This window comes from Ceratotherium simum, chromosome 7 (genome assembly GCF_057802395.1).
Source record: "Ceratotherium simum simum isolate JZ-2026a chromosome 7, ASM5780239v1, whole genome shotgun sequence".
NCBI lineage: Eukaryota > Metazoa > Chordata > Mammalia > Perissodactyla > Rhinocerotidae > Ceratotherium > Ceratotherium simum.
Window position 1 is genome coordinate 85,121,082 of NC_141906.1, and position 25,710 is coordinate 85,146,791.

At 47.5% G+C, this 25,710-nt stretch overlaps 2 protein-coding genes across 2 annotated transcripts in view; one reads left to right on the top strand and one right to left on the bottom strand.

Moving 5' to 3' along the window:
• Positions 1-2,628, bottom strand: part of NCAPD3 (non-SMC condensin II complex subunit D3) — a 70,383-nt gene extending 67,755 nt beyond the window's left edge. Inside the window, exons 1-2 of the mRNA XM_004438493.3 lie at positions 2,495-2,628; positions 9-163 (exon numbers count right to left, since the gene is read on the bottom strand). Coding sequence (XP_004438550.1) covers positions 9-163; positions 2,495-2,558 — 219 coding nt within the window. The 5' untranslated portion in view covers positions 2,559-2,628. The remainder of the gene's footprint in view (positions 1-8; positions 164-2,494) is intronic.
• A 712-nt stretch (positions 2,629-3,340) lies between these two features.
• VPS26B (VPS26 retromer complex component B) lies at positions 3,341-25,436 on the top strand. Its single transcript, XM_004438494.3, has 6 exons — positions 3,341-3,868; positions 12,738-12,894; positions 17,799-17,963; positions 20,377-20,552; positions 22,481-22,623; positions 23,042-25,436. Exons 1-6 carry the CDS (start codon positions 3,646-3,648, stop codon positions 23,186-23,188), a joined length of 1,011 nt encoding a protein of 336 aa, XP_004438551.1. The 5' UTR covers positions 3,341-3,645; the 3' UTR covers positions 23,189-25,436.
• The last annotated feature ends 274 nt before the right edge of the window (positions 25,437-25,710 follow it).

Genomic DNA, 25,710 nt, shown 5'->3' on the forward strand with positions numbered 1-25,710 from the left:
TTTTTTACCTCTGTAGATCCATGTTCTTCAGTAGCAAAGGGGGAAAGACTTTCATAGAGTTTTGTGAATGCATTCAATCCAGTCTCTATGATCTCTGCTTCTATGCTGGGATCCAAAGGTTCAGTCTCTGTGAAGTCCAGTTCCCACACTGTATCCACCCATTCTAGTGGGAAAATGCAATTAAATCAATAATTTTCTAGAACAAGTAAAACACCAATAATATTTAGAATCTAGGTACACTGAAGACAAAAGTTTATTAGTCACAACTCACATTTAACTGTACAATACAGGTGTAGCATAATTAAAGGAAAGCAGAAAAGATTAAGAAAATCTTTTTTTTAAAATCATAATTGACAGCTGGCTATTAGCATGGTCATCTTCTAAAAATATCAAGAAGGAAAACACCTTTTAGATATAACAGTTTTGGGGAATGATACTTCAAAACACTTAATGATCAGGCTTTCCCATACATTCAATCTGGAGAGGAAAGAGGTTAATAAAAGACTGCCTCAGATGGCCCTTTGTGACAATCTTTTAACTAAGTTAATAAACCCAAATAAAGTGTATAGCACAAAGGAACATCTGAGGCAACTGACTGTTTAACATCCTTTAATTATTCATTCACTCTTTTCTAATCATTCTCCTAACAAATACAATCATCTACCTAAAAATGTTCTTGCATCTTTTCCTGCCTTTTTTGTCTCATACATTCTCCCATTTATTTTATATGCATATTTTTAAATGCACACCAGTATTTCTGATCTCATTTCTGGATCACAACTACCAAGCCTCAAAGAAAAAGGAAAACTTCTGGTGTCAGGAAATCAATAAATTCAATAAATGGTAGCTACTATTATCTTTACAATGGATGACTGTTAAAACAGTACAGTGGGCCCTGGGTATCTGCATCCTCAGATTAAACCAACAGGGGATGGAAAGGCCTACCATGTTTGTGTCTGTACTGAACACGTACAGAATTTTTCTTGTCATTGTTCCCTAAGTAATACAATATAACAACTACTTACATTGTATTAGGTATTATAAGTAATCTAGAGATGATTTAAAGTACACAGGAGGATGTGTGTAGGTTATGTGCAAATACTATGCCATTTTGTATAAGGGACTTGAGCGTCCGCAGATTTTGGCATCCAAGGTTGGTCCTGGAACCAATTCCCTGAGGATACTGATGGACAACTGTAATAGATATGTAAAACACTAGAGAGAATAATTGAAAATATTATGGGGGAGGGGCAGGGTCAGAGGTGGGAAGAATGACAGAAGTGGGAAGGATGATTCTTCTTCAATTGGCCTAAACGTGGGAGTTTACCAGGGAAAGAAATGCAGACAACTGCATCCTAGACAGGGAGAACTGCATAACAAAGCACAAAGGGAAAAAAAGTATAACTTGTTTAGAAATGAACAAAATAGGTACAGCACTGAGTTTGAGTGCAAGGGGTGAGAGTCATTATTAGTATTTATTCAGCAGTTACTATGTGCCAGGTACTAAGTTGAGCTTCGCAAAACCCTTGTGAGGTAGATATTATAATCCTCATTTGACATACAAGGAAACTAAGGCTTAGCAAGGTGAAGCAATCTGTCCAGTGATATATGGATACGCTAAGCAGCAGAGCCAAGAGACCAATCCCAGTAGCTCTGACTCCAAAAGTTAAGCTCTTGGAAAAGAAGACTGCTGTGAATGATGCAGGCTCTTAAACGGCATGCCAAAGATTTGTCATTTATTTAGGAAACGAAGGGGAAACACTAAAGGTTTAAAGACCTGACAGGGTTACATTTGTGTTTTCAAACGTGATCGAGGTAGAGGTGTGGGTGATGGGCTAGAAGAGCTAGCATCAGAAAGCAGCTGGCATACCCCCCCAACTGCCTAGGTTGGCTACAACGAGGGCTTGAGCCTGGACAGCAGCCTCAGGAAACGGGGCAGGGAGGACCTGAGAGAGGGGAAGGGATAACCTCTCTGAGGGGAGAACAACCGGTGGTGGTGAGCAGGGAAGATGCAGGAGGAATGCCATGACTCAGGCTTGTGGACTGGCTGGTGCCATTCGCTGGCTTTGGGAACCCTAATTTCATTCACGTGACGTTTGAGGTGCCTGTGAGACATCCCGCTGAACCAATGAACACGAAGTTCAAGAAATAAGTCTGGCTGAAGAATAGACTAGCTATTTAAAACCACAGGAGTAGACGAGGTTGTCCGTGCAGACTGGCAGAACAAGGGGAAGGCCGAGAAAACAGGTGCAGAAGAACTAAAGAGATCGGACCACACGGCTCTTTTCCTAACGTCCCTTTACTGGCTGGGCCCCTCTTCGAGAGACGGCTCGCCAATGTCCGGGGGTGCACAGGCCTGGAGACCCCTTCCTTGCTGAGGGCTTGAGAGCCGAGCGCCCCACCCCCACCCGACGCCAGGCCCGGGGTGAGGGCATCGCAGGCCCAAAGCACCATGGCCCTTGCCTCCACGAGTCTCGCAGCCTCATCTCCTCACCTGGGCTGAGATCCAGCGGGCACCACGGCTGCAGTCCGCTCCCGAGAGCCGGCAGCGCCACCATGACCGCAGAGCACCGCTCCCCTCCGCTGTGGTCAACTTTCAAAGCTCGCTCCCGCGCGCGCCCCGAGACGTTCCTGCGGACCAATCACGACATCCGGAATTTCCTACCGACCAATCATCGCGCCCAGCCTTTACGAGCTATCAACCAATCAGCAGGGCCATCTGCCGCATGCGCACCAGCGGGGCGGGCCTAGGGCTGTAGACTGAGTCTAGGTTCCGCCGAGTAGTGTTTGAGCTTTGCCTTTCAAGTTGGGGTCAAGAACCAAGTTAAAGCGTAATAGCGCTTTATTTTTCTGTCTTGCCTTATTTTTATTAAATGGGAAGACACTTTAAAGAGAATTTGAGACAGTACACTTCCTGTAGTAATTGTCACCTCTGCCCCCTGTCAAGCGACATTTTCTGCGTGTCAAAGGACTACCCCGTCAGACAGCAATCGAACGCTGCACACATCGCAATGTGGATGGTAGCCTAACATTTATCGAACTAAAACAATAAAGGAAAAGGAAAAAAGCAAACCATTCAGAAAGAACATCTGCAGTTCTTTCCATTTTATGGGACATCTGACCTGAATTCCGGAAAGAGGCCGTGACTGCCATGTCAACTGTGGGAAAGACAAGCCGCCCTTCCTTCACTGCACATGCGCAGTGAGCACACCTGCCGGCGGCCCGGCGGCAAAAGGGACAGAGGCAGAGGTGTGCGCATGCGCGCGGCGACCGCACCGCGTCCGGCCCCGCCCGCAGCCGCGAGCACCTGGGTGAGCTGCACCGCGGAGGGCGAGGCCGGGTGGCTCGCTCCGCTGCTCCTCGCCGCGCCCCACGGTGGGCGGCCTCGGCCACGCGCGCCCGGCCTCTGCGCTGCCCCGGAATTGCACCGCCCGCCCTCGCCCCGCCCGCCGCAGGCCGCTCGAGCTCGCCTGGGGCTGCGGGCGCCGCCGCCGGCCCGCTCCCTCCCGGTGCCGCGGGGGTCGTGGCGCCCCCACCTGCAGCGCGGCGAGCTCTCGCGTCCAGCCCTCTGGCGTTCCCGAAGGGTCCCCGCCCCGGAGAGAGGAGCGGTCCTCCCGAGACCGGCCCGGCCGGCCCGGCGGTGAGATGAGCTTCTTCGGCTTCGGGCAGAGCGTGGAGGTGGAAATCTTGCTCAGCGATGCGGAGAGTAGGAAGCGGGCCGAGCACAAGACGGAGGACGGGAAGAAGGAGAAGTATTTCCTCTTCTACGACGGGGAGACGGTCTCCGGGAAGGTGAGCCTTGCACTCAAGAACCCCAACAAGCGGCTGGAGCACCAGGGCATCAAGATCGAGTTCATCGGGCAGATCGGTGAGTGGGCCCGGGCCTCCCTCCGCAGCCGTGCGCCGCGCCAGGGCGCCGATCGCGGGGGGCGCGGTGAGGCCGGCCGGACCCGCGTCCACTGCGTGGCCGTCTTCCCTGCCCGAGGGACCGTGACCGCGAGGGGAGGGGGCGCTGAGGGCACGGGAGCACGGGGAGCGGCCCTGCGGCGCGCGTCGTGCTGGGCACCTTGCCCCGGGACCCTCGTTTCCCTTCAGCATGCCGCCCAGCTTTGCTTCCTGCCTTCAGGATTTCGGAGTGAGATGGTCCTGCCATAGCCTGCAGGTAGGTTTGTTAGGGGAGACTGTTCTTCTAATACTGCTTTTACCGTCGCCTGGACATCCAGCTGTCAGGCCCAAGTTAAGCTGGTCCTCGGTGCCGCGCTTCGCTGCACTCCCATCCGCCTCTTTTTCTTTTAGATGTGATGTGGGAGGGATAGCTCACCATTGTCTCATATCTCACCTTAGCTCTGCACTGTCTGTCCTTGTACATGTGTTGAGAAAGCAGTCTGCAGTCTTCAGCCTCAGGCTTGCTGTCTACCTAGACAGTATTTTTAAGACTTCTTTATTAAATGCTAATTTTCAGTTGACTCATTTTCTCCTTAAAGACAAAGAAGTGCTCCTAAGACCAAAATTAAGTGATCAAAATTTCTCAGGGGTCTAATGGTTTTTAAACATGGTTATTAATAATTAGACCTAGATAGTTAAAAGCAGTAAATACAGAAGATTTGGGGAACTACCAGTCAAGTCGGGGTTGTCTCCAATTCTAAGACTATTTGGAGCTGTGTATTAATTAAAACGCTCAGGTATTTTTGAAATAAATTGTTTTTGTCATTAGGTCAGGAGTAGATTCACAATAAATACTTGTGTGGGCTGAAAAAACCTCTGGCAGAGAATTTGTACCCTAAACCACACACTGCATGTTATAACCCTGTTTTTAGGGACTTCCTGGGAAAGCTCATTTCACCTTCTCTCATATCCTGAGAGTTAGCCAAGAATCTGTCCTCCCCCTTTTACAGAGGCAGGAAACACTGGCACAGGTAGGAGGGACCTGGAAAAAGGAGTCTGTGTAGCCTGTCTCTGCAGTCCAGTGCTCACCATGAAGTATTTGCCTCTGGTATTGAAGACAATGAAATCAGGTTAAAGACTGGCAGATCCTATAGGAACCTCTTTGTTGTTAGTTTAAATCCAGAATATGAGTGGCTTTTTATGTACCAGAAAGGAGGCTAATGAGTGAATTCCATCCCTTCTGCTCCCCTGCTTCTAGCTGAGATACAGTTTCTCAGCGGCAGTGCTGTTGACATTTTGGGCCTGATAATTCTTTGTTGTCGTAGGATGTTTAGCAGTGTACCCAGCCTCTATCCACCAAATACCAGGAGCACTCCCAAGTTGTGACCACAAAAATATCTTGAGATATTGCCTTATGTCCTATGGAGGGTAAATCACCCCTAGTGAAGAACCACTGGGTAGATTGGATGACTCCAAAGCATTTTATGCTAAACATAATAGATGAGATAGTTGAAAAGGCCTTTCCTACTTAGAATTAGTATTTTCAAGTAGTAGTTTCGAAGTGATTGCATGGATTCTTTGGCTTTGTAATATGATTGTAGACAGGCGCGTTTAGTTTGTGTCTATACCATCACTCCAGGTGGTGATACCTCATAAGTATGTGAAAGACAACCAGAATGTCACCTGCCCTAGCAATGTGAAATGAGCTGTTCAGGGGCAATGGCGTTCAGGCCTCCCTATAGTCTAAATGAAAGGGAATTGAGGAGGCTGCTTTCTGTACCTGCCCTGCCTGGTTTCTTGTCCAACCCCTTGAATCCCAGGACAGCATACCTGCTGAGTTTTCTCAGAACCTTTTATTGCTTCCATTAATAACTCTTCCTGGGCCCCTGAGTACTGTGGGCTGAGTTGACCCTGTGACTTTGGGGAGGCTGAGCCCCTCTCTGAGCCTCAGCTTTCTCACCTGTAAGGCAAGGATAACAAAATCACCTTGTGAGAATGTTGAGATGTCAAGGGATCATGCTTTGTGCAGAGTATGATGTATTTGTGTCATATACCTAAGACAGTCTGTGAACTGACCTCAGGGCACCAGAGCGAGGCTAGTGAGGAACTTTGTTGAAGTTGTGGTCGTGCGGTTTTCCCCTTCATCGCGTTCTTTGACTATGTATGAAGTGGGTGGAACTTCGGTCAGGTTCTGAGGTTTGGCTGTCTGGGTGACATACAGTATGGATCTTGCTGAATTGGGGGTGAGAAAGTTAATATCATTTGTGCTCTGTCCACCTTCCTCATTGATTTCTGTTTTTTTTTTTTGTGAGGGAGATCAGCCCTGAGCTAACATCCGTGCTAATCCTCCTCTTTTTGCTGAGGAAGACCGGCTCTGAGCTAACATCTATTGCCAATCCTCCTCCTTTTGTTTTCCCCAAAGCTCCAGCAGATAGTTGTATGTCATGGCTGCACATCCTTCTAGTTGCTGTATGTGGGACGCGGCCTCAGCATGGCCGGAGAAGCGGTGCGTTGGTGCGCACCTGGATCCGAACCCCGGGCCGCCAGTAGTGGAGCATGTGTACTTAACCGCTAAGCCATGGGGCCGGCCCTGATTTCCGTTTTAACTCAAAACTTTTCTTCTTGTAAACCATAGTCTCTTGGATTAGGTTTTTTGTTTTTCGTTCCGTTCTTCCTGGGAAGAGTTCCACAGCTTGAAAATGAAGTGGTTTATGTAATTAACCTTTTTATCCTTGTGATTAATTTCTTATTCTTCCTGATGAAAGTGTATTTGTCCCACCTGTGTATTCATTAGAGGGACAGCCTGGTATGTGATTGAGGGTCAAGCAGACTGGGTTACTTAAATTAGATCAAGCTCAGTCTATGACAATACAGTCTTTGCTAGCGTCTTGTGAAGACTAGAGATAACATACATGAAGTGCAGGGCTTGGCACACGTAGTAGGTACTCAGTAAAAGGGACTTAAGATGATCATTGTCATTTTCTCTTTCCCTGTTATGCTTGATCCATCAAGAAGTTTCCAGGGGCTAGATCTTTAAAACATGTCACCTTGCAGTCACTGCTGATTCCTGTGCAGACTCTCCATGGGAAATGTTTGCACCAGGTTAGCTTTCCCTTTGGTCTACTTGTCTGCCTTCCCACATTGCCTTCTTTTTGTCTTCTCCTGGAAGGCATGCTAGCCCAAGTGAAACCTTTGTGGAAGGGACTCTTACGGAGTCCTTGCACAGACAGTTGTTTGGTTATCTGTTGCACTGGACTTCTTTGGACCGCTATTCCTCATACTGACCCAGAGCCTGCTCAGAAAAGCTCCTATCTTGATCTTGGTTTTGGAGGTAGGCAGGAAGAGGGGTAACTTTTGTCCCCTGTCCCTTCTCACTCTAACTTGCTCTGGCAATCTCATCTGTACCCATAATGTCAGTGTCTTCTTATATTCTCGTGACTCCCAAACTGTTTCATTATCTTGACCTGAACTGTCTTCTGAGTTCCACGTCTGTGTTTCCAGCTGCCTGCTAGATGTCTCCACCTGGATACCCCACAGGTCCCTCAAAGATGCATCTCAAATCCCTTTCTTTTTTTGCTCCAGCCCCAGCCTGCTGTACCTCCTATTTCCTCCATTCTGAGGCTGAGGGCCATTCAGCATCAGAAATTTGGGAGTCCTCTGAGACCCTTCATTCCTCCTCTCACACGTCCAATTGGCTTCTACATTTTGGTCCTCTTCAACAATTCTATAATATATCTTAAGTCTGTGCGTCCTCTCCATTCTCAATGCTACTGCCCTTATTATTTCTGTTTGCAGCAGCCTCCTAACTGGTCTTCCTGCCTTTATTTTCCTCTTCTTTCAGTTCATCTTCTGTGAGAGTGAACTTTCTAAAAGGCAGATCTAACATTGTTAGTGCCCTTCTTAAAATTCTTCTCATCGACTCCCTATTGGTTAAAGGGAAAGGTGTATCCAGCTCTTTTCTGAGCTGGCCCTGTGTTTCTCTCCACCCTCGTCTCTCCCTAACCCTTTGCTTTTACCACTTGTAGTTTCCTCAAGGTATCACGTTCCTTCTAGTATCTTGGCATCTTCCCTTTGCATGTGAACATCTTTCTGAAAGGCGTGACCTTCCACGCAAGCTCTTACTCATTCTTAAAGCCAAGCAGACATGACCTCCAGCAGAAAGCCTTCCCTGACCTCCCCAGGTTGACTTAAGCACTTCTTCCCCTGTTCTTCTAGAGGCCTCATTAGTATCTCTTTTCAAGCAGGATATGACAAGCTTGTGACTTTTTTTTTTTTTTTTTTAATTTGTCTGTCTCCCTCATAAAGTTTTGAGCCCCTGAAAGCCAGGGCCTGCCTCCATCCATTGTCAGTCTGGTGGCTGATCTCTCTTCTCAGTGGCTAGCACCAAGTAGGACCTCAGTGACTATTTGCTAACTGGATACTCTGGTCAGCTCTAGGAATTTACAGAAGCTATTCTCTGGCGTTTTTCCCTCATCTCCTAGATAAACCAGTTATTTTAATGAAAGAGAGGGAGAGTACAGGTTTGCCTTGCTAAGAGCCCGGGCTTCCTGCTCGTGCTTGGGCAGAGGCATTGACGAGCTAGGTGCAGCCTTACTCCAGGCCACTGAGAACCATGATGACTCACCGACCAGCATGAACTCGCTTGTGCAGCGTCTTCACTGGGAAACGTGGGTGAGGAAGCGAGCGGTAAAGCTGGTGTCAGTTCACTTGCTCTTGCATCTTTCTTTCATCACACTTTCTTATGCCAAGCTAAGGCTGATTTCTGCCTGTATATAAGAAAATGAGAGTTGTCGGACCTGTGGTCCATTCAGGTCTGCACTGACGCTCGGATGTTGCAGTTTAAATTTGCCCCCTGAGAGTATAATGTCTTACTTCACCTGCGTTGTATCTGTTTTTCTGTTATCCTTGAATATTTTTGAGCCACGTTGGGACTCTTCCTGCACCTAGTGTACTTTTTCCTATGGCTTAGTCTGTGTTCTAACAGTGCCAACAAATGTGTGTTGAGGGCATCTCCCATGTCACTCTAGCAGCTAATGTCCCACATTTTTAGAACAATGCAATGTGGTATGTAAGGAGCATTAAGGGAAGTTCTATAATAGAAGAAGGAGAAGATTGAGGGGAGTTCTGTAACAGCAGAAGGAAAGACCATTTTTCAGCTGGAATAACTTGGGGAACACTAACAGAGGATGTAAGGCAGAGCTGGGTCACCTTGGAGACTAATGGGGTTAAATAAACCAAGGGTAATTAGAAGGTCAAACTTACAGAGGAAGGCAGACATGAATACCCTGCCCTCTGAAGGCAAATAGATAATATCTGGATTTTTTAATTTTCTAAAAGTAATGCCACTGAATGTATCTATCAGCACCAATCAAGTTTGTACTTCTAAAAACTCCACAGGCTTTCTGTATTTTAATTCATTAACCCATGAAATGCTTAGTAAGAGTCACATTGAGATTAAATGGATTAATTCTGGCCGATTAATAAGTTGTTGCAGGGCTTGGGGCAGAACTGCGTCTTGCTGGGTGCCGCAGCCCAGAGGTGTTACTGCTTCAGCAGGTTTCTCAGGGTCCAGGAGATCGCATGCCGGTGGTGAGCACGAGTCTTGGCTGGGTTGCCAGTCAGCAGACAATGGATGGGAAAATCCAGATGAGGAGACGGCTCTTTGGAGGTCTTTTTGCTCTTACTGACTTAGTTTCTTCCAAGACCAGCATGAAGCCTGAACCAAACATGGTCCTGGCCCAGCAGGAAATCGCAGGGCGTCTTTCACAGCGTGACCCTGTGGTGCCAGGCTGGCTCAGTTTTATTCCAAAGTGGCAAATTCACTCCTCAACCGTGGGTGGCAAGTTTCACCATGAAAACATCTGACTACAAAAGTCATTTCCTCCTGTGGACTGAGAAGGAGGCTCAAGACAGGGAAGTTACCTTAACAAAACAGTCGGTCAGTTCCTGCTTCTAGCTTGAAATGGCTGGTCCCTGAGGGCTTTGGAGGTTGGGGAGAACTAGAGATGACTTGTGTGTGCGTCTTTGGGATAGAGTAGAGGCAGTTTACAGTCTCTTTAGGGCCCAAACCTCTTGCTAGAATAGCTTTGGATTTTCTGTTTTAATTTATGTGAGAGGAAACCACACTTTCTGGCAAATAACAAAGTATGGCTACTGTTTCTGCCCCTTTGCCCAACAGTGTTTGCAAAAGCATTACAAATGACTTGTAAGTTATAAATTGAAAAGCCCAGTCCAGCCCCACTCAGACTACACGCTGGCTACTTGTCCATGACATCTGATGTAGGAGCTGATATTAACATGTGTCCAGCAGGAAAAGCGTTAAGGAGAACGTGATGCTATGCAGGGGAGGACCTCTCCTGCTGAAGGTCCCGGCCGCAGCCAGCTTCCCCTCCTGGGTCAGGTGGACCGTGGTTAGGATCCTCGGATGCTGGCCTGCCTGCTCTCAGAGCGCTCTCGGATCCTTCTCTGTTTTGTTTCTCATGTTGCCTTTGGGTTGTGTGATCATATTTGTGTATTTTTCCATACTTCTCTTCCCGTCTTTCTCTTGACTCTGGGATTTCCCACTTAAAGTTAATGGACACTGGGGCCTTGCTCTGCCTGCTTTTGTCTCCTGAAACTATGGCCAGAATCCAGTGCTTGGGAACTGAGGCACCAGGTTCCCCCGTTAAGGGATCACTTCCCACGTAGGAGCCAGGACCATCAACAAGGGCTCATGCAGCAGTGGACCAGCAAGATTAAGTGAGGAGCCCTAGGCACAGGCTGGCGAGCGGCTCTGTTCCTACCCAGTCACTGTACTACTTTACTTTTATTGGGGGGCACAGTTATTGGATTTTAAAACCAGCAGTTTTAAAACTTACCTGATCATTTCCCTGCATAGTTTGCGACTGTCGTGCCCCGTTTGGTGGCTTTGTGGATTATCACTGGCTATCCAGAATGCTGCCCACTGCTGATTCCATTGGAATCACTGCTGAGGAGAAGGTGGACCGTTTGTAATATAAGGTGGATCAAAGTGTAACTACGTAGGAAATCAGCAACAAGCTGTAATCACAAAATACAGAGTACATTCGTACAGAGGTGGCGGCACTAGTTTGGATTAACCACACTACTGCCACTGTCACAGCTGGATAAATCTTAAGACAGGGCCCACTTGGCTTTAGAATGCCTCTCTGTCTGGGGGAAGAATGTTCCCTGTGAAATAGGTTTGTCAGGGCCAGCTCTAGGGCAGTAAGGGGTTGATTTTGCACCCAGACTGAAAGCACAACCTGACCCCATTTTCTCCTTTTGGGCATGGGTCTTCCCCAGGGCAGTGCTGGACACTGCGTTGGCTCTGGGGAGGCAAGAGGTCTGGTTTCTTGGGCCCAAGAAGGCTTGGGTCCTTATTGGGCTCAGACCTTATGCTGTCTGGGTGGACCCAGAGCAGGTACAGCTCTGCCCCACTGCCCCTGACACTCACGTTATCCCTGAGAGAGATCAGCCTGCTGTCCTCTGGCGATGCGGGACCAGGCCTAGTGGGCGGTTGTCCCAGACACTCCTTTCTGTGGACCTGTCTCTTTGTCCCCAAGCAGCCAACAGCAGAAGCAGCGAGTACACTCTGCCTGCTCCGTTTTCCCAGTTGGTCTGCCCTGCTGCGGGGTGCAGCCTAGCGTAGGCCTGGAGCCCAGAAATGCCCAAGGCAGGGTACCTTGACCGATGTGGCCATGGATAGCCCCAGTCAGTATAAAGCGTCCCTGCCACATAGCCAGGTACTAGGGGTGCCAGGAAGCTGGGCCTGTAGGCCTTCTCTAAAGACCACGCATGTAGCAGAAGTTAACGCTTAAATAGCACAACACAAACAGACATAAAGTAATATAGGACAGATGGTGGCACCAACTTATAATAAAGAAATACTAGAACTATTGCCAGAGGAGGATGAATTTAGAGCAGTGCTCTTCAAAGTGTGGACTTTGAAGCAGGACCAGCATGCCCTGGGAGCTTGTTAGAAATGTAAATTCTTGGGCCCCGCCCTGGACCCCCTAAATCAAAAACACTGGGATGGGGCCCAGCAATCTGTGCTTTAACAAACCCTCCAGGTGATTCTGATGCTCACTGAAGTTTGGAATGACATTAAACCTCTATGTCAGAATGGCCACATGGATGCCTTTTTGAGGGAGAGTAGCAGCTAACAGCTAATGTTTTGAGCATTTGCTATCTGCCTGGTGCTATTGTAAGTCCTTTCCCTGCATTACCTCCTCTCTTCCTCACAAAACCTTATGAAGTGGGTTATGTTCATACCCCCGTTTTACCAGGTCGTAGACATAGACACAGTCCAGCAGGAGACCTGCCCTCAGCTCAGCTCTGCGACCAACCCTGTGGCTCTACGCCAGTCATTTAAGCATGCTATCCCTCAGTTTCCTTATCTCTTGAGTGAGTGATAAGGCCCATCCTAGCCATCTCACAAGATTATTATAAGGAAGATATGATTAAATAACTGTGAATATGCTTTCAAAAGTTAGAAATATTTTTAAAAATGTGTTTAGAGAAGTGTGGTGTTTTTGATCGCGGTTCCCCTGATGTGCCCCTTGCTAAGGTACTGCCCTGAGATCCTGGAGCAGGATTACATTGGGTTATGACTGTGCCACAGGATTTCGCTATATAAAACAGGAGAGTGTTTGGAAAGGGGGAGGGAGACAGACCAGTCTATGGGGAGTACAGGGAACGAGTCGGGTAGGAGAAGAGGGGAGTCAGAAACAAGGCTGGACGAGGTCTGTCTTGGAGGGAGGTCTTTCAGAAGCAGGGTTCCTGCAGCCTAGCTCCCCTTGCTAGGCCCCGTGTGGCTCGGGGTCTGGTAGAGGAGGCTGATGCTTTCTCCCCAGAGCTCTACTACGACCGTGGGAACCACCATGAGTTTGTGTCCCTGGTGAAGGACCTGGCTCGGCCCGGAGAAATTACTCAGTCACAGGCCTTCGACTTTGAATTCACCCACGTGGAGAAGCCGTATGAGTCCTACACGGGGCAGAATGTGAAGCTACGGTAAGTTGTGCCTGCTGTTTAATCATGTTGCCCCAGAAGCTCCCCCATGTGGATGAGGACCTGAAGCTGTCCACATTTCTGAGGATCTTTTTATGGGTCTTGAAAAGGAAGAGTGCTGAGAGCAGTGGTGTGCTGGTAAATGTTTGACAACAGGCTCTCTGGGAGGAAAAACTCCTGGTTTGTAGCATTTGTCAATTTCTGTAGTGTAAATATTCCACCGTGGCCCATTTCAAGCTACCAGCCTGACATCCTTGAATGCATAGTTGGAAAGAGATGTACAGTGGCCACCTATGTGTAGCATTACCAACATACAGAGACAGGAGGTGTAAATTCCCCCAAGGGCAGAGAGAAGCGTAAAATTTAGCAAAATAATTAGGAAGCAATGAGTTTTTAGTATGTATTACCTTTGTTTTTAATATAATTCATTTAATTGTAAGTTTATATAATTTAGTTACAAATAATTGCTGTGTTTAACAACCAGTTCATAAAATTTCTGAAAATTCAAGAAGCCACCTCCAGCACACCACTGGCTGGGCGTCAGGACATACTGATCCTCAGTCCAGCTCTGCCACACAACAGCAGTGTGATCCTGCGCTCTGTCGCTCAACTTTCTCACCTGAAAAGTGGGTAATAGATTTGGATTCTAATTCTAGATCTGTCTTCTCCATCTTTTGGGGTGATGAGAGAATAAAACGTGACACAGCGTGACAAGTTGTTAAAAAATTAATAAACATGATTTAAGTACATGGGATTGTGTTTATTATTCCAGTCTTAGAAACTGAGGATAGGAACTGATTCCAAGGCCGCTGGGGTAAAAAACAATCCAGAGCAGCTACAGACTCTTGGGTGTAACGCGAGATGACGTGATGTCACTGGGATAAAGCAGACTTCCTCCCTCACTCTGGACTCCGGGGTCCAGGTCTTGATGCTGTCTCATAAGGTCAGCTCGTCTTCGTCACCTGAAGACCTGGGTGTAGGGTGGTGCAGACTACAGCAAGACCTTTCCTCCCCTCGCTTCTTCCTGGTCTCCCCTCTTCCATCAGAGGAGTGATTGTAGGCTCTTCTTTTTCAGTCTTTGCAGAGAGGTCTGAACACTCACACAACCCCCACTAAGGACAGCGTTTCATACCTGCACTCAGAGAAGGCAGCAACAGTGAGGATTATCTAGTCGTCACCGAAGCTTGGCTGTGGGATTTATTGTTATTTAATTTTATTTTTGTGGTGGATTTCTCTTAAATGTTTTTGTCAGAAAGAAAGGTGTTGAAAACAGTATGGCAATTCCTCAAAATATTGAAAATAGAATTACCATAAGATCTGGCAATTCCACTTCTGGATATGCACCCAAAAGAAGTGCAAGAAGGGTGTGTGCACCCACATGCTTAGCAGCATATTCACAGTAGCTAAAAGGTGGACGCAACCTGAGTGTCCATCAGCAGATGACTGGATTAAAAAAATGTGGTCTGTACATGCAGTGGAGTGTTCTTCAGCCTTGAAAAGGAAGGAAATCCTGTCATATACTACAACATTGATGAGTCTTGAAAATATAATGCTAAGCGCAATAAAGCCAGTCATAAAGAGACAAATACTGTGTGGCTCCTCTTATATGAGGCACTGGGAGTAGTCAAAACCATAGAGAGAGAAATTAGCATGGTGGTTACCAGAGGCTGCGGGGAGCGGGGATGGAGAGTTAGCGTTCAACGGGGACAGAGTTTCAGTTGGGAAAGCTGAAAAGGTTCTGGAGATGAAGGATGGTGATGGTTACACAACAATGTGAATGTACTTAATGCCACTGAACTGTACACTTAAAAATGATTAAAATGGTAAATTTTATGTTATATATATATTGTAGGGGAGGAAAAAAACTTTTTCCTCTACCCATCTGAGGTTCATTGGCTGGGACCCTGCAAATTAGACTGACAAAAGACAGATTAGCAAGAGAAAAACAAGTTTATTCACATGTGCACTGTGCATGCACGTGGAACTCAGTGATCGGTAACTCAAAGGGGTGGTTAGAACTTAGGCTCATGTGAGCATCTTGACAGAGGACGGTAACTTTACAGAGAAGTGCCAAGAAAAAGGAAAGGGACTTTGAGCTTCTAGGGGCAACAGCTTAGGGGAAGGAAAATACATGGGAGAAACAGTGGAAGATGAGGGTTGTTTTAGCAAGGTATATTTCTCTGGTGCAGTCTGTGGGGATTAAGAAGGTCCTACCCTTCCTAGGAGAGAGGAGGAGGGCAGAGAGTTTTTCTTGTGTCTACTTCTTCTCAGTTGCTTTCAGCTCAATATAATCTTTATGCCGGGGTGGCATACTCTGAACTCCTATATTTTACCACAATGAGAAAAGAAAAATGAAAGAAAAGTTGCTGTCCAAATGAGATGAAGACTTTAGGATTCATATTGAGAAAGAGAGGAGGTAAAGAAGAGGAAATTAGTTAAGGGTAGTTTATAGAAGATGTAAATTCCAGATTAAGAGCTTGTATCTTATTAGGCAGAGGGAAAACATGAAAAGATTGTTTTGTACTCTTTTCTTTTTAGGCAGGGGAGTGGTTCTTTTGGAAGGTTAACTTAAAATCAATATGTAGTATTTAATGGATAGGTAGTGTGGAGACAGAACTGTCAGAAGGCTCGTATGAGGTGCCAAGAGTTTTACTTTAGTGGACACAATGGGGACAGGCAGAAAACGAGGAATGTAATAGACATCAACAGAATTTACCAATGAGTGGAGATGCAGACAGAGGGCTCTCAGGAGGAAGAGACGATTTGTAGATAAGATGATTCATCCAATTTTAGAGTTTGAAGCACTGGCAGAATAGAGAGGTGTAAAGCTCGCTAGACAGTTGGAAATGCAAGCCCGGCACTCAGGACGGAGAAGGGCACTGTTGGGAATCAGCTGCTCAGAGGTAATAACTGATAGGTTGTTGAAGGAGGAGAACTCAGGGAGAGAGGAGCCCAGGACCTGTTGGAGTATTGGGGATAGGAGGAGGAGGAAGGCAGAGTGAAGCAGGTAATGCCCTCCTGTGGAACCAGCAAGAGTTCCAAGGGGGAGGAAGTGTTTTACACTTTAATGGAGAACTGATGCCAAAAAAAGTCCACTGGATTTGGCAAGTGGGAGGCCATGCGTTACCTTCAGGAGGGCAGTTTCTACTGGGTGGTGGGGAGACAGAAGCAAGGGTGAGGAGTAGTGAAGGGGGAAGTTAGAAGAGGACCCCTCAGTGACAGCTGTCTCTGAAGAAAAAGTCAAGAGGGTAAGGCCTGGAGAGTGTTTTGGGATTTGATGAGTTGGGGACTTTTTATAAACTCAAAGGAAGAAACCTTTAGCTCGAGAGAGATTGAATGTGTTAAGAAAATTGGAAAAGTCGAAGGATCAAGATGCTAGACAGTAAGTAGTTCTCTACCAAGGCTCCCATATGAGAATCGCTTGGGAGGCTTTAAAAAATGTTGATGCCTGTGCCCCTCTCAAGAGCAATTACATGTGAGGTGTGCCCAGGCATCAGGACTTTTAAAGCTCCTCCCTGGCAGGTGATTCTAATGTGCGTCCAGATTGAGAGTCGTTCTGCCAGATGGAGGAGAAAAGGTTTTGAGAGAGAGAGGTGCTGTTGAAGGAGGGAAGGATGGGCAAAGATACAGACACATACCTAGGCCCTAGGTAGGCCCGAGCAGAGAGCAGAGAAGGGAGAGAGCCATCAGTCTTGACTTGGAAGTCCTTCGTCTCTGTAGAGTAAAAGCGATGTCTTCCACAGAAACGGGGAGGGAGGGCTTGAGAGCCTGAACAGTTAGAGACAGGTCAGGAACAAGTGTCTTCGGGAATGTGAGGGAAGTTACTGAGATGAATTAAAAAGATTGCCAAGACGCAGTTTGAGCTGCACAGAGGAGAGTAGCCTAAACGTGTAGCTGATCTGGTTAGCAGCTTTCTCCAGGATTGCTTGACAGGCAATGGGCATTATCTGAGTTTTATTTAGAGGAAAATGTAATTAAAGGGGTGTTTCTTCCCTCCTTGGGTATTAGCATAGCGTTAAGTCAGGGGACAAGGCTGCTTGGGAAGGCCACGCTCAAGTGGCTGGCCATAGAGGTCAGGCTTGGCATGCTAAGCCCTCCAGGAGCTGTGTCTCTGCCTTCTTTCTAACTTGCCCCCTACCTACCACAGGAGCCCCTCCCCAAGGATCCTAGGTTCAGCAGAGGCTTTCTGGATTCACAGCAGTCCTCTACTTCCTCTGCTGCTTTACTGACAAGGTTTGCTCTTGCTGAATGCCCTTCTCTCTCTCCCCATAGCACTTGATTCCTGTATCTGAATGAGCACTTTCCATGTGTTCTAATTTTTCTGTTTCCCCATCCCCTCAGTGGACTGTGAGCTTCCCATGAGACTATGTCTTAATCATCCTGTGCCTAGCAATAAACATTTGCTGAATGAACAGCTGACTTAACTTCTCCATCCCCTCTTCCTCTCTTAACTGTGAGGGACTTGAAAAATGCTTCTGCATTGAATATTGTTAAATAAGCGGCATGCAAATATGAGTATAAGACAGGTCCCTGTGCCCAAAGAGCTAGGACTTAGTTGAAGAAATAAAACCTGTTCACAAATACATGGTAGATAGTGGTGAGGGCCATGAAAGACTATTGGAGTACAGAGCAAGAAATCACTTTTACTTAGAGCAGTGTTCTCAGAAAGGCGTTGGAGGGAAGTGTCTTTGAACTCCCTGGAATTATAATTGCAATATTTTGTGTATAAGTGCATATGTCCATTTTTTCTGGGAGGAGGGTCTACAGAGGTAAATTCTCAAAGGAATACAAAGCCCCAAAGGTTAACCACTGTAAGGGGTTTTCTCCAGTGGGTCGATTCGGCACGTAAACTGAGGTAGCATCTGGAGACAAGGAGTGTCCCTTCACGACGTGTCCATCTCCCATAGGTATTTCCTTCGAGCCACCATCAGTCGCCGCCTCAATGACGTTGTCAAAGAGATCGACATTGTGGTTCACACACTCAGCACATACCCAGAGCTGAACTCCTCCATCAAGATGGAAGTTGGGATCGAGGACTGTCTGCACATTGAGTTTGAGTACAATAAATCCAAGTAAGTGCCTGGGCCCACGGCTGTGCAAGAACTCTTTAGGGAGTTTAAGACGGCATGGTCGGAACGCAAAGTGAGGGAGCCTCTTGCCTCGGCCGGTTCGTGGTGCCATGCTGGGGGAGAGCACAGAAACAGTACAGTGAGTATATGTGCTGGGCTGGCTAAAGGGAGACTGACCAGGAAATAAAACGTCATTTTACTTAAACTAAACTATATTAAATTAAGACGGTAAATTTAAGTTAAACATCCTAGGCTGTCTTTCAAAATCAAGGTTAAATAACTTTAAGGTTATTTGTTTTGGATTCTAGGTACAGCTGTTTCCTTCTACTGATGAGAAGAATCTCAGAATACCATTCCATTATCATTTGTATGCTACGTACGATATGTCTTTAGAAATAAAGTGAGGAAGCCAAACACCGGCTGTAGTTTGCTGCCTCCTCCCTGAACTAAAATGAATTGTAGCAAAGAGTACCAGATGCCTTTTTATAAAGGTCTTTAAATAATTTTATTTTAACTGACAAGTTGGGAAGCCATGTATGTTTTAAACTGTGTTTACTGTTAGAACATCAAAATATTTAAGTGTCTGTAAATCACAAAACTTACTGACAGTTCAAACACGTACCACAAGCACCTTTCTTTTCAATATAACACATTCCTGAAAAGTTTGAAAATCAAATATGCAAAAGTAAAAGTGTATTGTGTTCACAGAGAGCTAAAAAAACCACAGAGTCTGTAACGAGGGTTCTCACTGTGGAGAGACCCTCCCCTCAGACCTGCTGTCACCAGAGGCCCAGGGGGTGGGGCTCAGCCAGATGGCTCTGCTGTGAAGGGGCTGAGAACAGGATTGTGTTCAACTGGAATCATACATCCTTCCTAGAACAGGGGTGAGGGAAGGATGTATTTTTTATCCCCTACCCCCTGGCCTGGAACCAGGTGTGACCCGGAACGGGCCACTTATGGCACAGGGTGGAGCAAGCTGGGAGGCAGGTTGCTCTGGGCCTTGCAGGGACATGTAAGGGAACAGGCTTGTTGCCTTTCTCCTCACAGTCCCAGGGCTCTGGCCCTGCCCTGTGGGAGAGGATGATCCACCTGTGTGACGTAGCAGAAAGAGCCCAGCACTTGGAATCGGGTCCTATTCTGCCACAAAGGGATTGGGCTCAGACTGGCAGGTACTAAAATTTCTGTACCTCGGGTTTCTGATCTGAAAAATGAGGGGCTTGGATTAGGTTAGTGGGTTTCAAACATACACGCAAGAAAGGATTAAGTGAAAGAGGAGCTGGGCTGGGGCTCTAGGCCCTCCACAAGAGCGGCTCTTTTATGTTTCTTACATATTAATGCTTCTGCGTAAGATTTCATTGAGAATAAAGGAATGTTCAATTTATAAAAGTTTGAAAACTCCTAGAATCTATGACCTCTAAGCATTCATTCTAAAATGCTCTGAGTGGCCTTTGTAAGTGTTCTTAGGTTATCTGCTTAGAGTCTGTAGTCTTCCCAGTTTGACTGTGAGCAGAAAGGTGGCATGAGACAGTGGGGGAATACAAGCCTAGGAATAGCAACCTAGGTTTACATCCTGTGTCTACCCCTACTCAAATCCTGGTTAAACTGTGGATCTTCTTCAAACTTCCTTTTCTTCACCTGTAATATAAAGAGGTTAAATTCTAAAGTCCCTGCCAACACTCATGTGCCATGATTCTGAGCTTCAGGTTTGAAGATTGTGCTCTCTGCCTGCCATGCCTCCTACACGGCTGTGCACATACAGACCACCAGTACTACTGACTGACCCACAGGAAAGCCTGAAGGGTCGGAAGGCGTTAGGCAACATGGCCGAATTCATAACAGCGCACACAGCACAAGCCGTGTGAGCAGAGCCTGGAGAGAAGGTGCTGATGGAGCATGAGGCGTGCGTCTTGCTCCACTGCTTCTCCCTGGCCTGTCACGGCCACAGCCGACAAACTGCTGTGGGCCATGGAGGCCCAGTTCCCAAAAGACATTTTGTGGAGCTCAGAGAAGAGCGAGACCTGGTTCCTGCGTTTGTGAGACTGGCCTCTCACACATTAGGATATCTAAAAGACACACGTACACAAATACGAAAGGTATAAAAGAAGTGAAAGTACTGAGGAGAGAGATCAGACGAGCAAGCGTGATTGGCTGATGTAACATGCAGGAAAAATGTCCTTTGAGTTGTATGTGGAAGAATGGAAGGGACAGAAGTTACTTTGATTCAAGTAAAGAACATATTGGGGAGTTCATTCTACAGTGGCAGTGTGGGTGGAATGTGGGTGTGTGTGCACTGCAACTCCATCTTTAGCCAACATGCGTGGCAGTGTGCCTGCTCCTGGATCCACAAAGGCCTGTAAATGTGCAAAGGGTTAGCTGCTGTACACACTTCTTATTTTCTTTACTTTCTCTTCCCCAGATACCACTTGAAAGATGTCATTGTAGGGAAGATATACTTCCTGCTGGTAAGAATCAAAATCAAGCATATGGAGATAGACATCATCAAGCGGGAAACGACAGGCACAGGCCCCAACGTGTACCATGAGAATGACACGATAGCCAAGTATGAGATCATGGATGGAGCACCCGTGAGAGGTGAGCCGCAGCCGCCACACCTTTCCTCCCAGGCCGTGCACAAAATTTTGGAGGGGCTCGAGGGAATATGCTGTTAACATAAGATTCCCTATTAACCCATAATTTCTCAGTCTCCAGTTGTACACCGTGTGTCCCAAAAGGGAGCAAATGGAGGGTGGAGTCTGTGGAACTGCAGGCTCTTACCCCACCTTCAGCCAGGAGAGCTCCCCCCGGATTGCCTTATACACTGAGCTTGCACTAGAGACGGTGTCTCCCGAGTTACACCTGTTAAAAAACAAAGTGAAAAGTACTGATTTAGCAGATATGGTTTAAACATTTTGTTAATTTTTCCCATTGACATTCTGACATTCTTTGCTTCTAGGGAACAAGAAATTAATGCAGAATAGTCATTTGTGTTACTTAGTTCTAGCTCTGGTAATTAATTCATTCTCTGAATTCATTTACAAGTATAGATACTCGAGCATCATTACCAGGTGCTACAGACAGCACTGGAACCCGACCCAGATGGAAGCGGTCCTCTCCCACCCCCACCCAGCTAACACTACATCTGAGATGGATAGAGTTGAAAGCTTTGTTATTTGGGGAATCTATGTGATTATTTGGAAGTAGCAATCATTTATGTTCTTCATTGGCTCTGCAGCAACTGATGATAAAGAATGTGTGTTTTCATTTAGAAGTGCTTGGTGATGCCAAGGTTTTATTCAGTTTATTCCTATAGTCTGTTCCATGTGGAAGGAGGGGTGTCAGAGATTTAGCAGCCTGAAACACTGGGGACCCTGACAGCAGCTTCTTGGATGTCACCATGTCAGGTCCTTGGGGGAATTGGACTGAGCTCTCCTGACTCTGTATGTTCCATTTTTTCACCAACTGTGCAAGGAGAGCCAGTGTTCCTGTACAAATGAAATGGGGCACTGAGAAAAGATCCAAAACAGCAAATAACTGAAAGTTCATTTATATTTAGCTTGAGACTACACTATAGGTTTGGCCTTTCTCAGTAGAATTACTGCCCTAATTTTGTTCCACTTATACTAGGAAAGGCATGATGTTAGAGTTGGAAGGGATCTAAAATATTACATAGTCTGATCCCATAATTTTCCACATGAGAAAATTAAGGTCCAGAGGAGGCAACAGACTTGTAAGTCAGACAACTGGTTAATGGAGAACTGGGACTAGAATGAGGATTTTCTGTTTTCCAGGCCACTCTGCCACCCTGCAGTCCGTCTTGGAGTGGAGATGTATTTTGGGAGGCAAACACCAGTTAGGATGGAGGGAGATGACATCAAAATAGCTGGGTGACAGGATAGTTAGCTGGGTTTTGACAATTGGCTCTTGAAAACCCAACAACTAGACATATTACATGTCATCCAAAGATGCATAACTGGGGCCGGTCCAGTGGCATAGTGGTTAGGTTCGCACACTCTGCTTTGGCGGCTCGGGGTTCACAGGTTTGGATCCTGGGCGCAGACCTACACACTGCTCATCAGGCCACGCTGTGGCGGCATCCCACATACAAAAACAGAGGAAAACTGGCACAGATGTTAGCTCAGTGCCAATCTCCCTGAGCAAAAAGAGGAAGATTGGCAACAGATGTTAGCTCAGGGCGAATCTTCCTCACCAAAAAAAAAAAAAAAAACCATGTGACACAGTAACGTCCCTGTGCTGTTCATATTCCCTGGTCTCTGGATTGGGATGGTGAGAGGACATTCGGATGATGCAACCAGACCTGGAATGGAATTGCAGAGTCATGATTTTTACTTCAGCAAATCACTTGGCAGCAGAATGCAACTTCCCAAAAGGCAGAAGCATTTGCTTGAGTGTTCCGTGTCACGCTCAGGTGGCATCTGTCCCCCGCTGTGGTCAGAGTGACTTGGTGTAAGGTAGAGTGGGTCACTTTGCCCCTCACTCTAATTCCTGCCTGGCCCCTGCAGGAGAGTCCATCCCTATCCGGCTCTTCCTGGCGGGCTATGAGCTCACGCCCACCATGCGAGACATCAATAAGAAGTTCTCCGTGCGCTATTACCTCAACCTGGTGCTGATCGACGAGGAGGAGCGGCGCTACTTCAAACAGCAGGTGAGGCCCGGGCACCTCCTCTAGACCCTGGCTGCCCTAGAGACAGTACAGGAACAGCATCATCTCTGTGAAGATCAGGCTCCATTTCTGACAGGGTGGGCAGAACGATACGGGGGAGAGAACTTATTAGTCTCTGTGCCACTTGCTGGTTTACCAAGGGGTGGACACACTGGATTGCCCAGAGTCCCACAGCAAGAGTGAGGTTCCCACTTGATACCGCGAGTCTGCTTTCTCCAGCCCAACCCCTGCAACCACGCTGCCCTTCCCGCCCACGTGATCAAAAGGAGCCCTGGGATGGGTAGGACAGCTGCTGTCTGGTGAGAGGTAAACAGAGGAGGCTTTTGCCTGAGATTCTCTCAGAGGAGAAGGTTGGCGCCTCGGGAAACCCACCCCATGCCTCCCTGTCCCAATTCTGCAGGAAGTGGTGTTGTGGCGGAAGGGTGACATCGTGCGGAAGAGCATGTCCCACCAGGCAGCCATCGCCTCACAGCGCTTCGAGGGCACAGCCTCCCTGGGTGAGGTGCGGACCCCCGGCCAGCTGTCTGACAACAACAGTAGGCAGTAGGCCCCCAGGGCCAGGCAGCGGCTGGGCTTCCACCCCAGCACCCCGTCTACCAGACACCAGCGGCTGGCGGGAGGGGGAGGATGTTGTGATGCTCAGCTGACCCGTTACTTGCAACCTGAAAACAAATTGTTTTTGACTTAAATTCTTTTTTCCGAAGAACCTAACGGGCTTGGGTTGGGACGCAAGTATCCTTGGGATTCTGCAGCTGATGTGGGGATGGGGAGAGTCAGCATCCTGGAATCTAGTCTCTCTGGGAAAAAGAGCCTTGTGTTGAGGCCTTCCACGTGGGGCTGCCTCGCGTCTTATAGGAGAGCAGAGAGCAGGCATTCTTGGCTCCTGACTCTCTGAGCTTCCTGATAGAGGATCTGAGCATGTCCCAGGATTCCGAGCTGGCAGCGGGGCCCTGGGTAGTCATGTCTCGTCCTCCCCTCTAGTGTCCCTGAGGTAGTGGCCAAGGAGTTGGGCCTGCCCCATCCTAAGTGGCAGGGGGAGACTCAAGACCAGGAAGCCACCTCTTTGGGAGTCTTGGATGTGGTGCTTTGAAGTTTCCACAAGCCACCTCCATTCTGGCCTTTCTGTCACTGGTGGGACTCAGGCATTGCCCTTCTCCCTCTTTTACGGATTCTGGTCAGTAATGTCCTGGAACAGAAGCCTGTACAAGGGCCTTTGGCTGACTTTGCCCTCACCCGTGAGAAATTTGGGCACAGAGACACTGGGGGTCAGTGTCACGCATGGATGGCAGCAGAGCTGAACACAGGCCGGGCTGGGCCCACTAAGGAAGAAGGATGGTAACTGTGCCTGGTAGCTGTCTGCCTTCACCACGGGACTCCTTGCCAGCATGAGGGCTGGGTGGTTTAGGGTATTGCTCTGAGTGCCCAGCATCCTAAACAAGGGCATCTGTTTCCTTTAAGAAGAGATCCCAGGAGGGGGCCTTGATTGCTTTGCTTCCCTAAGAGTGGACCCTCATCACTCCTTGCTTTCCACTGAATTTCTGGGAATTGGGGCTTGGTCTCAAACACTTGGAAGTTCTGTTCTTCCTATTGCTCAAGCCTCTTCACTCCCTACCTGCGAGTTAAAGGAGGGAGATGAGGGCCTCAGCAGAAGACTTTGCTGCACAACTTCAGAATAATTGTGCTTGCCAAATTATGTCTTCATCTTCACCATTGAGTTTAGAATTGTTGGTATTTTTGTTTAAAAACATATACAAAAACTCTCATGGATATTCTTGCTACGCTAGAGGAGAGGGGAGCTTCCCTCTGTTGTGCTGTGCTTGGGCCTATTGTAGGAAAGGTGTTCACATCCTTTTCCACCTCAGTTGGAAATGATCAGGAATTACTCTCCAATTGGCCTCCCTTCCCTTCTAGAAAGACCAAGCAGACCCCACTGGCCAATAAGTACAGTATTTGCCAGTCTGACTGTAATTTGGAAAGCAGAGGGGTTGGTTCCTGTGTCATCTTTCAGTTAATGTGGAAAATGGGAACTCCCCTTTTCCTCAGAAATCAGTGCAGTCGTGGGCCTTTGACTGAGCAGGGCTCATGGATCAGAATTGAGACTGGAGGGAAAGGCATTTGGGATGACACTTGAGGTCGACTGGGGGACCTCAAGATCCCCTCAAGAAACAAGGAAGATAAGATGGTTTCCCTCATGCTGGACCCTGAGTTCCAGTGCGACAGACAATCCCATGGGGACAGCATCGCCCATCCAGCTGCCCCTGGATTGTCACGGTTGGGGCTTACGTTTATGGGGAAGCAAGGCTGTGTTCCCTGCCTTGGGAGCACGAGACTAGGCTCTGGTATGCCTCCCATGATAGCTGGTGTTCTAACTAGAAAGCATCTGCCAATTCCTCTGCCCCTTGAACTGACAACACAAATTCATTTTCCAACTTTCCTAATATCTTAAACCTTTCTTCTGGGAGAACTAGAAGACAGAATTTGCTTTTATTCTCTCAGGAGCTGTGCACAAGCCAGGTCTTCTGTTTTCTCTTACTCTGCCCCATTCTGTACTTCTCTGTCCAACTGGGGAAGTAAGGGGAGGCTCCTGGCCCCTCCTTTCAAGGTCCCCATACCTGGGAGTGCATAGGTACTAAACCAAGCAGTGCAACTTGTGATTAAGCAGCTGCAGTGTTTACATGTTTCTTAATGTGTCGTCTTTTCAATGGCTGTATTTTAAAAAAAGAACACTTGTTCAGTTGTCTCTCTGATTAAAGGAAGCCCCGGTGGCTTGGAGGCATTGTGCCCATGGTCCACCAGGTTCTGTGGTCTCTTCTCTCTTAGTGTCCCACCTCACACACAGGGGAAAACAATCCCCCCGCAATCCAACACAGCACCTGCCCTCTCTGTGTCTGTGGTTCCTGGGGAACAATGATGAGCACTTTATTAACACCTGTTTTGGACAAGCACGTGGCTGAGAAAGGAATTCTGATTTCACCGCTACCTGGCAACTTGTCTTGAAACTGCTGATGGTTTAAACCGCTGTGGGACCCAGCTGAGGAAGGCTGGTACAAAGAGACAAAAGTTCATTTC

Bases quoted from the DNA above. Each gene is read 5' to 3' on its own strand.
- VPS26B (XM_004438494.3), top strand. From the start codon at position 3,646: ATGAGCTTCTTCGGCTTCGGGCAGAGCGTGGAGGTGGAAATCTTGCTC. The intron at 17,964-20,376 runs GTAAGTGCCTGG...TCTCTTCCCCAG, and splicing joins TTTGAGTACAATAAATCCAA to ATACCACTTGAAAGATGTCA. The intron at 20,553-22,480 runs GTGAGCCGCAGC...TGGCCCCTGCAG, and splicing joins GGATGGAGCACCCGTGAGAG to GAGAGTCCATCCCTATCCGG.